This window comes from Periplaneta americana, chromosome 4 (genome assembly GCF_040183065.1).
Source record: "Periplaneta americana isolate PAMFEO1 chromosome 4, P.americana_PAMFEO1_priV1, whole genome shotgun sequence".
Classification (NCBI taxonomy): domain Eukaryota; kingdom Metazoa; phylum Arthropoda; class Insecta; order Blattodea; family Blattidae; genus Periplaneta; species Periplaneta americana.
The window spans coordinates 172,313,966-172,330,820 of NC_091120.1; the positions used below are offsets into that span (position 1 = coordinate 172,313,966).

Consider the following 16,855-nt stretch of genomic DNA (forward strand, 5'->3'; position numbering starts at 1 on the left):
CACGGCGATGTTACACGATGCATGTGCTTGTAGAAGCAGTTCCGGAACTATGTAAGTATTCCGTATCTGCGTTTCGTAGACCAGCGCTAGAGTGCTTGCTTAATGATTCGAAGGTTCTGGGTTCGGCCTTCTTCAAATTTTCATTTTATTTTTTAATCGATCTTTAGCGATATAAATAATATTCAAATTATCATTTATATTCTGTTATCGTCCTTTATCGATATCAAGTTATTTATATTTTGTTATCGTTCTTTTAGCGATATAAATAATATTCGAGTTATATTTTTTTGTATTCTGTTATCGTTCTTTAGAGATATAAATAATATTCAAGTCATCATTTGTATTGTTATAATTCTTTAACGATATGCCATTCACGTTTTTTATATTCTGTTATCGTTCTTTAACGATATAAATAATACTCAAGTTATTTATATTCTGTGTTCGTTCTTTCGCGATATAAATAATCCGTATTTTATGTAATTATTATAATACAAATAACCATTTTTCTTTGTAAAATATGTTATTTTATTTAAATAATTAAATATATATTATATAATACCTTATATTAATTAAACAAACCGATATTTATCATGTATACTCTGTGATACTGTAAAAATATTAAAGTTATTTATATTGTTATCGTTCTTTAGCGATATAAATAGCATAAACTTAATATTAGGTTTGGAACAATACCATTGCATAATACTGATGTTAGTTTTTTCTTTTTATATTATTACATTATACTATCTTGAACCACAATAAAATGAAAAGGAGCGACGAGGAATTGAACCTAAGACGTTGACATCTAAATTCCGACGTTCTTCAGCTGAGCTACGAGAACACAAGTGTGGAAACATATGCGGAAAAATTGGCCCAATCCTCCTCCAAGATTATCCGATGATTTGTAGAAGCTAGCCCAGGATGTGGGGGACAAAGGCTAATTGGGGGAAAAAAAAAACGGACCCCGAAATGAGCCACTGCACATGCCACGCCCTCATTCACAAGATAGCGAGTAATCTATTGAAGTTGTTGTAGTTTCGACTGCTGACGTAGCCCATTTCGAAAGCCATTAGAAAATAAGCTGGTAAAATTCATGTTCTGGGAATAATAAGTTAATTAAGTAGTAAAATATCGCTGCTATCGAAAAGTATTGGGAATAAATTTGAATAAGGAACAAAAAAAAAAGTTTCCTTCCCAGGCAGGATTCGAACCACGGAAGTCTTAGTTACCAGTCTCTCGTGCTGTCACTTGAACAAGGCTCTGAAATTTGTACAAGGGTTGGTCTGTTTTTTTTTTTTTTTTTTGCCACTACTGTACAAACACATCGGAAAAACTAAATAGACCAACAAAATAAATATTTTCTCTCTCTAGCATAATGATATGATAGAATATTCAAAACGAAATCTCTGTTTTAACCACAAATCCATAGTTGTAGTAGGTGATCGAAAACTTTTGACTGCTAGTGTAATTTAAAAAAAAAAATGTAGGCGTTTCTGGGACAGACTGTGTTTTTATTTAATAGCTGCTGTATTCCTATTTTAAAATTTACTTAAAATACATGTGTATTATTTTTCATACAGGCACATCAAAGGTTGAAAATTACAAAAGAACATACCATTAAACCTAAGGAAGAGGCGGAGCAAGAAAATCATGCTTCTGCAAGCAGCAGTGTACCCAAAAATCTTTATTGTTCTGTGCATCGGCAGGTAAACTTTCCTACATGAAGGAATACATGTATTAAAACAAGAATTTAATGTATTCTTTTAGATCAGTAGAACTTCCCATTTACTGCTGTGGTATTAAATGTTGGTTGTTGTTTTTGGGTTATTTCAGGAAAGTTTATCGTTGTTTTGTGAGACATGTGACAAGCTGACATGTCGAGATTGTCAGCTTACTGACCACCGAGATCATAAGTACAAATTTATCCATGAGATTGCAGAGGAAACGAAGAATATGATAAGTGGACTTTTGTCTGAAGTCAGGTAATGTCTGGATTTTCTCATCTTCAGTGAATGTAAAGCATTGCTCTGTCATACTCTCGAATATAGATTAGTACAGTTAGTAAAAAGTGGCGGACGATTTTTAAATCTCATTGGTTCCGTGACTATACCTTTATTTAGGGAGGGAGGAGGTGCTTGCAAAATTCAGGATTTTTTATTTATCTTTTTTTCCATTTTTATCTGTTTATTAATAAATTTTCATTAATATTCCATTCTACCATTTGTTGTGTTGATTTTATGTATTCAAGTAATGGGTGATTTTCTTTATTTTCTTGTTCCCTGTGGTGTCCATTCTACAGAATGTCCCATAAATCTGGAGCCATAAGCCAAGTCTCTGAAATACTGTTTATTCTTTTCAGGTACTTCTGAACCCTGAGTGGTGATGTGTGGTAAAGAGGTTTGTTGGTAGCTGCAGTCGCAGGAAATATGGCCCTGGAATTTAATTGCTTGCACCCAGAACATGTGCTGATTACTCACAATTGCATGGGAAATCTCGTTAAGAATTCTGAGATACGTGAAAGACAAACTGCTTCATGGACCACTGCGAATATTAACAGACGAGCAGACAACAAGTTTTCCCATGTAACTGTGTGTAATCAGCACTTGTTCGGGGTGCAGCTGATTAAATTTGAAACTTCCCTGCGGTTGCAGCTACCACAAACAGGATCACTTGAATGTCATTCCTCTTTACTTAACGACGTAACTCTGACTTCAGAAGTACCTATAAAGAAAAGAAATAGCATTTCAGAGATTTGGTCTATTGTTCTAGACTTATGGAACATCCTGTAGTATTCTCTTTGGTATCCTTTCATCTATCATCCTTCTAATATGTCCTTACACTTGTTTTTGTTTCGTGAAATATAAAATTGAACTCTGAACATCGATTTTTTTCTCTAATAATTTTGTTTCTAATTTTATCTTTCCTGGATATCCTTGCAGAACGTCTCAAAAATCAATTTCTGCTGTCATTAATTTTGCCTTAAAATTGAGAGTTCAAACTCATTATTTCGGAGTCATAAGTCATAGTACTTGTTTTTTAGTAACGTCATGTTTATCCCATAAAACCCCATTTAGGGTAGATATAGTCGGCTTTCCTGAATTGATTCTTGTTTTAATTTCCTTGTCTTGTTTTAATTTTCAGTCCAAGATATTTGTATTCTTTAGCATGTGTAATCATGTCCATTCCTTCTCCTGGTATTACATTTTGATTAATATCTCCAATAGCCATATAGTTTTTCTGTATGTTTACATTAGATACTACTTTTATACTCCTTTATCAATTTCTTGGTGATATATTCTGTCTTTTCATACTCTTGAGCTAAAATGAGCTGATCATCAGTAAATTTTAATGAATATATAATGTTGTCAATTGGAATTATTATTGTCTTACATTTCTTCTTCCAAATGTTTGAAGTTTTCTCTTTGTAAATGTTATATAGTGGGGATGACAAGCAATGTCCCTGACGTAATTTTAATGGGAAGATTATGAAGATTAAATAGTACTAATATAATATTCTGTTGTAGATTATTTATTGATACTATGTCATAATTGTACAGATTATATTAATACATGAATTGTGTTTGATTAATTTATACTTTACCTATTGAGCAACTTAATCCTTCTTCCCTGATATGAGATGGACTCGCTCAATGATTTAATTTATTTTTGACGATACTTCTCTTGTATGATGTAGACTCGTTCTATACCTTTGTTTAACGTTACATAATCTGACATCAATACTACTGTAGATATGTTGTTATTGCATGACGTCACTGGTTCCTGTTACACATAAAAGTGGCTTTTTCCGTTTGTACCTCTAATAAAGACGTAGTCGCAGTGGGTTTGAGTCCTGGTCAACCCAGGATTTTTCATTAAAAAAATTCAAATAACACTTGTGGCGAATAAGGTCGCAATTGGAATTTTTCTCGGGGTTTTCCCGTTTCCCCATATTAGACTCTACGTCATTCTGTCAGCATTCCTCCATTCTGTTATCATTCCATAGCATTCCCTAAATGCTGGCTGGCGACACACAAAGAAGGCTGGCCTAGGAACGAATTCGATGGCTTGTTCAAAACCTGGTATGCAGTGAAATTCAGTGTAGTCAGCAGATGTGGGTTTGGGAATGCACTTAGCTTGAGGGTTAGTGAAATAGACCGTAAAAGGTCGCAGTACTGGGTCATAGTGCCCCCCCCCCCCACTCCCACATAAAAAATTATCGAATTTAACAAAATATTAATTTTAAATTCATCCCATTGTTTTAACAGTAGCTACTATTTCCCAGAAGGAATTCATTGATGTATAACCCATTTGGCAGAGCTTCTTTCTGACATAGGGATCATATGGAGACGTCAGTTTGAGTTCTGATGCTAGAGATCTGCCCATGTACAGTATATATATAATTTAGACAGCTCCGTGCATTTCTGCGAAAGTTGAACAGTAGGCCTACTTATTCATTTTCTTAATTTCTCTATAATCGAAATGGTACACTATTGGATACTGATTTATTGTTGAAGAAGATACAAATTTATTGAAAATAACCCAGTAACAATATTTTTCTCATGTTAAAAACTGCATGTTTGATTTTTTTCTTCACTGCAACCCACAAATATTCTTTTTAACAAATTTATAATTCCATGGCATTCTGGAATAGTACTGGTAAGAGAAATAGTAATGAAAAACTGACCACTTGAAAATTTACATGTAACGAATTGTATACTGAAGAATGAGTGATTGGTTCATTGTTAACTTATATCTTTTGCAATGGTGTGTTTGGATTTAACTTCTTCCATCATTACAGAATTACTTACAGATTCCATCCTCGTGATAAAGTTTATGAAAACCTGGAAGGCTCGCCTAATCTGTTCTGTCTATTATGTCTACTACCTACCATAATTAACCCAGAAGAGTAGGGAAACTTTCCAGATATTGAAACACATTAGCCAGAGAATGGAATCTGTAAGTCAGGAATGAGCAGATAACCGCTTGAAGTAGCAGGCACTCCTAGTTAATGGTACAAAGGTAAAGGTTTCTGATGTCACAGTGCATAGTTACCAAAAAAGCTGAATTTAGTGTTGAACACTCCCTCTGTGTGTGTGTGTGCGCGCGCGCGTGCGTGCGTGCGTGCGCAAAATAAAGAGTATGAAACCTTTTCAATAGGGTGTTACCATGAAATTTAATTTGTTTAGAGAAAACTCGATCTTTTCAAGTTCCCTTCCCAGATTTTAAATCTTGTATAACCTCTTCAATGTCGACTAAGTCAGGATTCTTTGTCAAAGGTTGTGCATTTAAGATAAATTATAATCTTCAGTAATCAATTTCTTAATTTACAGTTATAAAAGGGTTCTTCTCACAAGTGCCATGAAAGTCATAGATGATCGTCAGTCGCTCATTGTAGAAAAGAAGAAAGCATTAGTAAAAGAAATCACAGCTATGGTTGTGAAGTAAGTATGCTCAGCCCTATGATGTTTCTAAGTATAAGCGTTTAATTGCCTGCATCAGAGAGATACATATTCCTTTCTTATATTTAGCTTAATTCTGTATTTGAATTAAATAGTAACTATAGTAATATTATACTTATTATCAGGTTGACGAATGCAATTAGTTCACGAGGTAAACAGCTGGTGCTCCAACTGAATGAAGTCTGTGATGCGAAACAGAAAACTCTGAAGGAGAAGAAAGTTGCTCTTGAGCAGTTATCCAACCTTACTGATCATTGCATTGATTTCGTTAATAATGCATTGAACAAAGGCAGTGATATGGCTCTACTCTATAGCAAAAGGTATGAAGTCCTGCTTTTTATTTTTTGGGAGCTTAGCTGTCTATGGTTTGAATAAATATTCAGTTATTGTAAAGTAGATTATAATTTTCATTCTCTTGAATTATGCTGTGGCAATATGCTGTATTAGATTTCATTGTATTAGGATTATTATTCTTTATATGCCTTCCTAATATACGGTATTAATGAGAACTGTGTGTATATTTTTGCAGGACTGTTACAAATCATCTTCAGAGGATCAAAAGTAGAAGAGCTGATATTCCAAACCCTGAAATTCCAGTCAGAATTGCTGTAGCTATGGACAAATTACCTGATCTCATTAAAGGTAAAATAACATTTTAAGAATTAACTAATATCTAGCATCCAGATTTATATGCATTTTAACCTAAAAATAACATCCACTATATTAAGGTGAGCCAGCCTTCCAATCCTCCTCCAAAGTTGACCGTTACTGGGAAGCCAGGATGAAGATGTCTTATTTCAGTTAGCTACAACTTTCCTATTATTTTTTTTTTTTAGTCAGTGACTCCATTGGTCATGTACTAGCCATTTGCAAAATAAATAAGTAAGTATTAAGATGAGCGGTGAGGCATTTGCCTGCCAATCCAGAATTGCTTCTGGGCATGAGTTCGATTCCCACTTGAGCTGATTATCTGGTTGGGTTTTTTCGAAGTTTTTCCCCAACCATAAGGCGAATTCTCGGCTTTAGCTCGCCAGATATAATCTCGCTATCACCAATCTGATAGACGCTAAATAACAATATGTAGTTGATGCAGCGTCATTAAATAACCGACTTAAATAAAATTAGGGTGGTCGTGGTGTACTTATGGTTGAGAAAACATGGTTTACAATATTATTATGATGTACCGAAGTACATATGATATTCCCGTACAGAAATTCTGCGTCATCTTATAATGAAAGATGAGTAGAACAGAGAAAAATTCTCTCCGGTACCGGGATTTGAACCCGGGTTTTCAGCTCTATGTGCTGATGCTCTATCCACTAAGCCACACCAGATTCCCATCCCGATGTCGGATCGAATCCTCTCAGTTTAAGTTCCACCTCTTGGGTTCCCTCTAGTGACCTGCCCCCATGCACTGCGTCATAGATGTATGACAGTGGCACAATGCCCACCACATGTGCAGAGGTGCATCGTTATGAGTGACTAAGTGGCTGGGATTCGATGAAGTAAGCGCCGTCTTAAATCACAAAGTGATTATTTTTCGCTTATCATATGATATGAGAATTTTTCTCTGTTCCACTCATCTTTCATCATGGTTTATCCAGTCTTTATCTAATAATAACTAAAGGATAAAGTAGTCACCTAGTAAAGCATGCATCAAGCATGGTACACATGCAAGCTACCATTACAGCAGTTATCAAAATATGCTATGCTTAAATTTATTTTGTTTATGCTAGTGGAGCTAAATGACAGCTGTGAGCAATATGGGATGAAGATAAATCAAACAAGACGAAGGCCCTGGTTGTCAGAAGAAAAATACAGAAGGTAAACGTGCGAATAGTAAATGAGAGAATAGAGCAAGTGAACAGCTTCAAATACTTGAGGAGTATTGTAAGCAGTAACATGAGCAGCTGCCAGGAAGTCAAAAGGAGGATAGCAATGACCAAGTAAGCTTTTAATAGAAAAAGGAGCATGTTCTGTGTACCTCTGGAAAAAGAACTAAGGAAGAGACTAAGTGAAGTGCTTTGTGTGGAGTGTGGCATTGTATAGGGCAGAAACATGGGCATTACAACGAAGTGAAGAGAAACAACTGGAAGCATTTAAAATGTGGATATGGAGAAGGATAAAACGTGCGAAATGGACAGACAAATTAAGAAATGAAGCTGTGTTGGAAAGAGTGGGTGAAGAAAAAATGATGTTGAAACTGATCAGGAAGAGTAAAAGGAATTGGTTGGGTCACTGCCTGAGAAGAAACTGCCTAATAATGGAGTTTGTCTATGTCGCTCTGTGCATACTTTTTTTTTCTCTTTCAACCCTGATTAAAATAATAGCACTCAGAACACATCTTATGAGATGACGAGAATGACTTATGATGAATGAAACCACCAGTCCCCATTTATCACCACCATTTGTGAGAGGAATAATGAGTATTAACTCCTATCGAAGTAAGTCACTTCTCCGAAATTTTTTCTCATGGTAGACAAATAGTTAAATTTTTGGTTACATTTACATTATGTAATTCCCTCTCTTATTCTTCTTCTGCCCCTATTTCTCCTTTGCTGCTTCTTGTTTTTCTTTTTCTTGTGACGATCACAAAAGTCCTGGTATTTAGTCCAATGTGCACCTCTTCCATAACTTTAGGCAAGTAACTTGAAGGCAGATTTAGATTTAATTTACGCATGTTGTCTGATTTGACCTACTTTAAACTTTCACGAACCAAAATATTTACAACCAGTTCAGCTTTCGCCAGAATTATTTCTGAAATAAGATTCGTGTTTTGTTTCAGTTGTATCAAACATTGGAGGAATTGTTGTAGATGGCCGCATCTACACTTCTCCAAACACTGCCTTATCGACAGGTCATCCTCCTCCACCATATCCTCATCCACACCACCACCATCACCAACAACAACAACAGCAGCAGCAGCAACAACAACAACAACAGCAAGCACCAATGCCACCGCAACAACAACAGGCACTAACCCCACAACAGCAGCAACAGCGCAGCTCACACACTCATCCAAACCACCACTCTGGAGGGCAGGTCCAGGGTCACGTGGCACAGCAGGGACAAGGGGTTCATCCTCTGCAAACAAACAGGGTGTCTCCACATCTTCAGCAACAACCAAACAGTCGGGTTTCGCCTCATCAGCCGTCTCCCCATCAACAATCTCCTCATCAACAATCTCCTCATCAACAATCTCCCCATCAACCATCTCCTCATCAACAATCTCCCCATCAACCGTCTCATCAGCAATCTCCCCATCAACCTTCACCTCACCAACCTCATCAGCAACTGGCACCTCCTAATACAAGTTGCCTGGTTGGCGTACAGGTGTCTCGCAACCTGAACTTGCTTCGACATGGAGGTAGCAACATGCCACAACAGCAGCAGCCACCACCCCAACCTCCTCCTCAGCAGGTGAGTTTCTTTCATGCTATGCACATGGATGCTGAAGTTAAGTAGTGTATCTGTAGCTTGGCATATGAATTTGTGCCTGGAACAAAAATGTGAACTTGTGAAAGATCCAGCTTTTTAACCACAATGTGATTCTTCTACCTCCTCGTACATCATAATCATCATCATCTTCATAGTTTGTAATGCCTACAAATGCCATGAAATAGGAAAGGGACATGATGCGGGAAACACAATATTGTAATGAAATCCTTACAAAGTTGTAGGATTTGAAGGATAGACTCATACACATTCACGTTATAGGAGTAGACAGCTATTTTTTTTCCTTGAAGTACAGTGAAACTTCTCCTTACGGACACCCCCAAGATACAGACACTCCTCAAATACAGACAGATTTTTTATGTCCCAACTAATATAATACAGAAATAATGATAAATTTAACTCTTGTTTACTGACACTCTCAGACGACACGGACACAAACAGCTGTTTCACAGTCTTAAAGCTTGTTTTACCTCCTAACTGCGGACAGAACTTGGTTTTGAAGACCTAATGTGTTACAAAAATGGAAAATTTAGTTTTGAGAACTGTACAGAAATATGAAAGACGACAATAAGGGTCTCCTAGGCTACCACTAGCCCAGCCGGCTACCCCTTGCTAGCTGGTAGCGGGTGGATAAACAAAGTCATAAAATTTAACCTGTCTGATGGGTCCAAGGTTTCCACGATCGTGAAATTGTATTCGACACATGATTGGGTTAGTAGGATTATTCTCTTCACTTCAATCAGTGGTTCTGTTTCGAGAGACATGGCACCTGAATGTAAAGGTTAAGTTGAAAACTGTAAATTACAATACTGCATAACTGTAGACATAGAATAAAATTGCAAGGCACAGTACTGTGATTTTCTTTTACAGTTTTATCTACTGTAGTTCAAAGTTGCAAAGAATTTACTGTAGTACAATACACTGTTTTTAGAATTAAACTACAGTAATACATTTAATTTAAAGCATAAAGGGATACATAATGCATATTATAAATTTACTGTTAGTTTGGGGAGCCTCCCTCCCAATAAAGGACACCTCCCAGATGCGGATAGATTGTTATGTCCCTTCGATGTCCGTAAATGAGAGGTTTCACTATATTAAAACAGTGTTGTCAGATTTTTTGAATACTCATCATAATGCAGTTTGTTTCCAATCAGGGCAGCCTGACCATCAGAATTGTATGTTATGATTATGAAACAGCCCAAAATCACCAAAGTGAATGCAGGTTTAAATAATGGGTGATTCACGAAGATTGTGCCGTACTGTAGGATCTGATTTCTTATATCATTGTAATGAAAAAAGTTCATGTAAACATATGCTATATTTTTTAAGTTGAGTTACACCCTCCTGAATGATAAACATAAACGTGGAAATTATGAAGGTTTAAGCATTTAAATTATTTAACGAGAATGGTACAGTGTGTTTTATAAATTCATTAAAGAACATTCACATTATTACCCACTTGAAAAATCTGTATTAAACTCGCTTTTCAGAGACCTCCTCCTTTTGCAGCAATACATGAAGTTGCCAGAGTATGAACCACACATGCCGCATTCCCTAACTTTCGTTGTTCGGATGCTAGGTAGTTATGTTGTACTGGTGTTGCATTATCTCTAATCCTGACTGTAATGCCATGAGACTTAGTGTCGCTGCTATCAGCAGTTCTGTAACACACACAGCTCCAGATGTCCAAAGGGAGAAAAGTTCACAAGGATGCATGTTACAGAAGAGAGAACCTTGATTTTACCCAAAACTATTCAAAATGGACACATGCACATATGAGCTTTTTTCTTCACAGTGATGTCAGGAATCAGATCCTAGAGTTTGACACAATTTTCGTGAAACACCCTGTATATTCATAAAGAAAAAAATTGTATTTTAAGTTAATAAAAGGACAAAGAACTAAATCAACAATCTATTAATTGTTTCACCACAAGCGAAGCACAAAAATGGCAATATTACAGTAGAACTTTATTCACTTATGTTTATGCAGGGAACGTCCTTTGTCTTCTCAGTAAATTTATCCAGTTTTCACTGAATCATTGGTCTTTTCTTCGTTAGTTCTTCTTGCACTCTTAAATAATACTAGATTTTAAATTTATTTATTTTTTGGTCTTTACTAATCTGTTACAACAAAGATTGTTATTTGTGAAGTGCGTCCCTATTCACAAAATGGAATCAACTATTTGTAATTGTAACTTTTTTATTGATCTGTCATTCATACGTATTTACGGTTAACAAGTCTAAAACAAAATAACACAGTACTGTACCACCATATGAAAATGCAAGTTTTGCTCACATGTAAATTCCATACATTGCTTACCAATTGCCCCTCCAGCATCTTTTCTATACTTTCTGAAATAATTTTCTCTTTTACTCATTCACATAGCTATAATAATGAGTAGGGAATGGATTTCTAGTTCTGTATCTATTTTGTTTGCTATTTCCTAGATGTATGTTATTAAAATATTTGTAAGTTCCATGTACACTATACACTATTAAAATTTTATAGGACCTAAAATGCCGAAATGAACCATAAAGTCCTATAGATGCCTAAAAACTATGTGCATGTGCCTTAAAAAACGTTTTTTTTTTTTTTATTTGCATGTACAGTATTTAAAATAAAAAATAAAAACACTGGTACTAAAAATGCAGAAATTACAAAAAAAAAAAGCAACTACAAAATGTTTTTTAAAAATGTAAAAATAATAATAATAATAATAATAATAATAATAATAATAATAATAATAATAATAATAAAATCTCTTGCAGACCAACATTATTCTGGCAAGTTCGTTCCATATTGGTCTGAGAAGGGGGGAGAGAAAAGAAAATATTACCTAATTTCCTAGAACCGAAATTCTTTTGGAATAATCCATCCTAGCATAAAAGAGGTGGTAGGTTGTTCAGATTAGGCGAGAGATTACAAATTACTTTTCGCAAATGCACCCCTGTTATGCGAAATGAAACTGACCAATCAGTTTTTTTCACTTATAGAATTTGAATCTTCAGTTTAGTACCACTCATTGTCAGCACCAGTTCTTTGTACATAAATTCCACCTAAAATGGAATATTTACTAAAATAAAAATTCTCAATTGTTATTTTTATCTAAACTCCTAAAAATCCTAAATTGGATTTCATAAAGTCCTAAATCAATCTCTCTCTCCCCTCTCGCTCTCCCCCTCTCTGTCCCTCTCTCTCTCTCTCTCTCTCTCTCTCTCCCTCCCTCTCCCTATTTCTCCCTGCCTCCCTATCTCTCCCTCACTCCCTCCTCCCTTCCTCCCTTCCATCCCTCCTCCTCATTCTCTCCCCTCCCTCTCCCACTCCCCCTTTCTCCCTCCCCGTCTCTCTCTCTCTCTCTGAAATCCGTTCCCTAGTAATGAGTAATGACGGACTTCACAATTTAACACTGTACTCAAGATGAAAAGATGAAAACAGAGTAAATAAGTGTTATGACTTATTTACTCTGTTTAAATTTTGTAAATTATGGGATGTATTGTTTATGAAAAACACTATCAGAAAATGTCATTCATTGCAGTGTTAGATTCCATTTCATAAGGAGTAAGAACAGAATAACTTACAGTAAACAGTAAGTGTTCATTGTGAGCTGGACATTAAAATAGAATATTTCCGAATAAAATAAAATATTTGATAAGAATGCAGTGGCATTCATGTGAATTGGTTTAATAGGCAAACAGTTATTGATGCCAGTGAAGTTTGGAAAGTAAAGTTACGTTTTGCTCAATCTGGCAACTCTGATTATTACTTCCTTTTCAGAAACTAAACATAATGCTAGCAGGATTATGTGGTGTTTGTAGTGAATTATTATTGTTTGTCTTTTTCACCTTACTATAAATCATAAACTTTCTCATAATGATACATTAATTAAACTGTAATGTTGCTCATTCTCATAATTGGATTATAAGACATGATTCCAGCGCAAGATTATCTGCATATATTTTTAATTTATGTAGGTGAAAATGTAGCAAAAGTTGGACCAGCCAGAGTTGATTCATATAGGGAGGGGTCAACATTGCAAAGTTTCGCAGATGAGTAAATGGTGGTCTGGTTTTGATGTGAGTTGAAATTGCCGTTATAAGGGGTTTTGAAGTTTGGTTGTGACTGTAAACAGCCTTTTTTAAATAGTAAACTTACGTGATAAACATAGACAATAATAATAATAATAATAATAATAATAATAATAATAATAATAATGTACCTCATATTAACATTTATATAAAATAAATAACATACAAAATTATATTTGTATTCACTTTTTTGGTGTGTGCCTTTTCTGAGCATTTACTTAAAAGTTTATAAAGAAGTCATTTCTTTAAAAAAAAATTGTATCCAACAATGCAAGGAGTAAGTTCTTTTGGCCGAGATATCGTATAATATCACGCCTCTTTTAGAAACAAGCTTACATATACAGGGTTATCTGTTTGAGTATGGATAAAATAAAATACTGTAAAACATTTACTACTGAACTTCATTTGTTGAAACTTTGTGCATACAACACTGAAAGATGGGAGATTCCTCAGAGCTCAACATGACCTCCATTGCGCACCCTGCACAACTCATAACGGTGATGCAATTCAGCCCATGTCCTTTGTAACATAAGAGGGGTGATTTGTTGAAAAGCTTGAGTAATTTTTACTCTCAGATCATCAATGTTCCTAGGTTTCTGCGAATAGACTATGTCTTTAACAAAACCCTACACGAAGAAGTCAGGAGGGTTAGATCTGGGGAGTTTGGGGGCCAAGCCAAGAGAAAAATGTTATGTTTTATTTAACGACGCTCGCAACTGCAGAGGTTATATCAGCGTCGCCGGATGTACCAGAATTCTGTCCCGCAGGAATTCTTTTACATATCAGTAAATCTACTGACATGAGCCTGTCGCATTTAAGCACACTTAAATGCCATCGGCCTGGCCCGGGATCAAACCCGCAACCTTGGGCATAGAAGGCCAGCACTATACCCACTTGCCAACCAGGTCGACAAAGCCAAGTGATAGCTGCTTCTTGTACTGTTTTTTTTTTTTTTAAACACAGAAGCTGTTTTTACAAATGTTCGATACCATAACATTATGGAATCGTATTTAGGTACATTATGCACATCTTACTCACGTCGAAATTCCCTTTGAACTCTTTTAACACTCTCAGATTTCGCATACCAAAGAACACATTGTGCCCGCTGTTGATTTGTAGTAGGCATTTTAATCATGTACAATTTTCGTTTGTCCTTTCAGATTATGCGTTGTTGATTGTAATATATGGAAACTCCCATCTTTTAATCATATATAATTTATTTCAAGAAATAGTCTGCCCAGGCATCCTGGGTTGCCAAAAACACAGAATAACACACATATAAGAATAGTAATGATTACAGTAAGATAGATGAGCCAAATTTAAATGTGAACTAGGAGCTTAAGTTTAAGAAATAATAAATTTTTACATATATTTGTAACAATCACACACTAACGAATAGAAAAGGGGGGGGGGTATTATGATATTCCGTATAAATGATTTTTCAGAATTGCCACAGACCCTTTAATGGTTGAAGTAATTATTTTTGGAATGATGTCATGGATTCCAAATGTTTTGATAGTGTTTACAGTTGATCGTGGGATGGTGCCCCTCGCTCCGATCATTAAACCATGTACTTCCCAGGTGCCTTCCATCTGATATTTTTCTCGAAAATACGGAATAGTAGGCTTATAAATTTGTTGTTTTTCTTTATTGACCTCTGATGGTTGGGTCTGGCTCATCTCAAATCTAACAGTTGGGTCCAGTATAAAGCCTTTACTATTAGTCTTGTCTAGAGCCACGATGTCCGCTCTTCTAATTCCGCCGCCTTCAGACGCAACGCAGTGCACCTCTTCATGGACCTCGAAGGATTTGTTTCTAAGGGCTTGTGCTATTAGTTTTCGGATGTTATGATGGCGTGAATTTCTCAGGAGTTCTCCATGCTGACAGGATCCTAGGACGTGTGCTAAGGTTTCAATCTCGTTGCAGTATCTGCAACGGAAACCGTCCAAGGATCTCCCATGAAGACTTCTCACTGGTGCTACGTTAGCATTCATCTTAATTGCGTCCCGCCATTCAGAGGAAGATAGACCCTCCTTAGAAAAAATCCATTTATTTCCGGGAGTATATTCTTGAAATAAAATAACACCTTTTCCTTTATGTGGAAGCGCACACCATTTGTCGTACTCTTGTTTCCTAAGATTTTGTCGTAGTTTATGGACATTGATGTTACTTATATCCTGATCTTCAGGTGGAATTTTTAACTTCCTGGAACATACTTTCTTTTCTGCTGCTATGTTCCTTGTAGAAACGACAAGAGGATTCGAGGTTCTCAATAATGTGTTGCAAATATTGAGATGCTGTAAATATGCTTCCCATTGAGCTTTGAAAAGGCTGAGACCCTTATATTTACGTTCGGTGTACAACATCGCGTCGGGCGTGTCTCCTGGCAAACATAAAATTTCCTTCACCGAACTTTTAATTAACTTATCCACATCTTCGAGAAACCGGTCAGAAAGCTGGTGAAGGGGAGCATTTTGAAGAGGATAAACAAGTATAGGCCAGCAAGAAATTTTTCCTACTATCATAATAGCTTTATAATAATAAATTAATATTATCCATACCCAAATGGATCAGACTGTAAATAAAAAATATTAGAGATGGGTCAATACCAAATTTTCTCAATACCGATACTTGTATTTAGTGTCATCACTCGATACTTCAATACTCACTTCATTACCTTCATATTCTTTTATCAAATCAAAAATAACTCATTTTTTTATTTTGAAAGTGTTAATATATCATACAAATATATCTGTATTTCCTTACTCACGGACTGTATATTCTATTAAGAGAAATTTTATGCCTTCACAATTATATTGAAGAGACCCTAGAGTAAGTACAAAATAATAATGTATTAATATTAATGAATAAAACTTGAATACCTGTAGGTTAAATTAAACTATATTGTGCTATGTAGTTACCATTATCTGTCCACAATACACACAATAAAAGTATGTGACACAGTTAAATCCTAATTTAACTGACATTTTGGCAAAAACAGAAAGTCTTATAAATTACTGTAAAAGCACGTTCAGAAATATCTACCCCAAACTGCAATTCAGCATATTTTATTGCACTTGAATGTGATTTTAAAGAAATTTGGAGCTCACATATTGTCGCCAAACCATCTGCAAATAGGGAGAGTTACTTTTGTTATAGGACCAGATTTATAGGTGCATCCATTACTTACTATCTATTATTTAAAAGCTTATGAATGAGACACGTGTTTCTTGTGACCAGTATAAAATGTGCTACTTGTAACAAATTAGAAATTGTTGTTTTAATAAAGTATCGAAAAAGTATTGAGCTCATAATTAGAGATATCAATATCGATTGATATCTCTTTGAGTATCAATAGTATCAACGTATCATCTCTAGAAAAAAATAAATAAAAAGATTGGCATTGTATTTATAAACTAGAATCAGTTAGCTACGTAAGGCCTGCATGCGTTTTAAAACATTTATAGATCAACTCTGGCTGCACTGCTTTGGCATGTTATGTGAGTTATTAAAACACCAATGTATTGCTTTTATTGATACAAAGTGAAATACTTTTGCATGATTTAAGTTGGAAAGTTTCTCTGTTTTTATGTTGTAGTAGGTGATGCATCCGATCTTTGAATGAATTATAGAGTTTACCAAGCATGTACCTCTATAAATCATACTGTGAGAATAATTCAACAAACTTACAAATATAAGTACTGAACTTACAGAAATGCAAGGATTACACCAACTGATAGAATTTGACTAGTATCTCTTGCATTATGTGAATGTGGAGTACCACTGAAAGTTTATATTTGTTTACTTCTAATGTACACTTTTTTGTTTTACTTTCGTTTTATGAATGAATG

The 16,855-nt window shown here is 35.3% G+C and overlaps 1 protein-coding gene across 2 annotated transcripts in view; it reads left to right on the plus strand.

Moving 5' to 3' along the window:
- Positions 1–16,855, plus strand: part of LOC138698435 (E3 ubiquitin-protein ligase TRIM33-like) — a 185,656-nt gene that overhangs the window by 114,824 nt on the left and 53,977 nt on the right. For both annotated transcript variants that reach the window (XM_069824342.1, XM_069824343.1), the window contains exons 3-8: positions 1,581–1,706; positions 1,834–1,982; positions 5,331–5,441; positions 5,585–5,779; positions 5,989–6,101; positions 8,245–8,879. In XM_069824342.1, the coding sequence (XP_069680443.1) occupies positions 1,581–1,706; positions 1,834–1,982; positions 5,331–5,441; positions 5,585–5,779; positions 5,989–6,101; positions 8,245–8,879 (1,329 nt within the window). The remainder of the gene's footprint in view (positions 1–1,580; positions 1,707–1,833; positions 1,983–5,330; positions 5,442–5,584; positions 5,780–5,988; positions 6,102–8,244; positions 8,880–16,855) is intronic.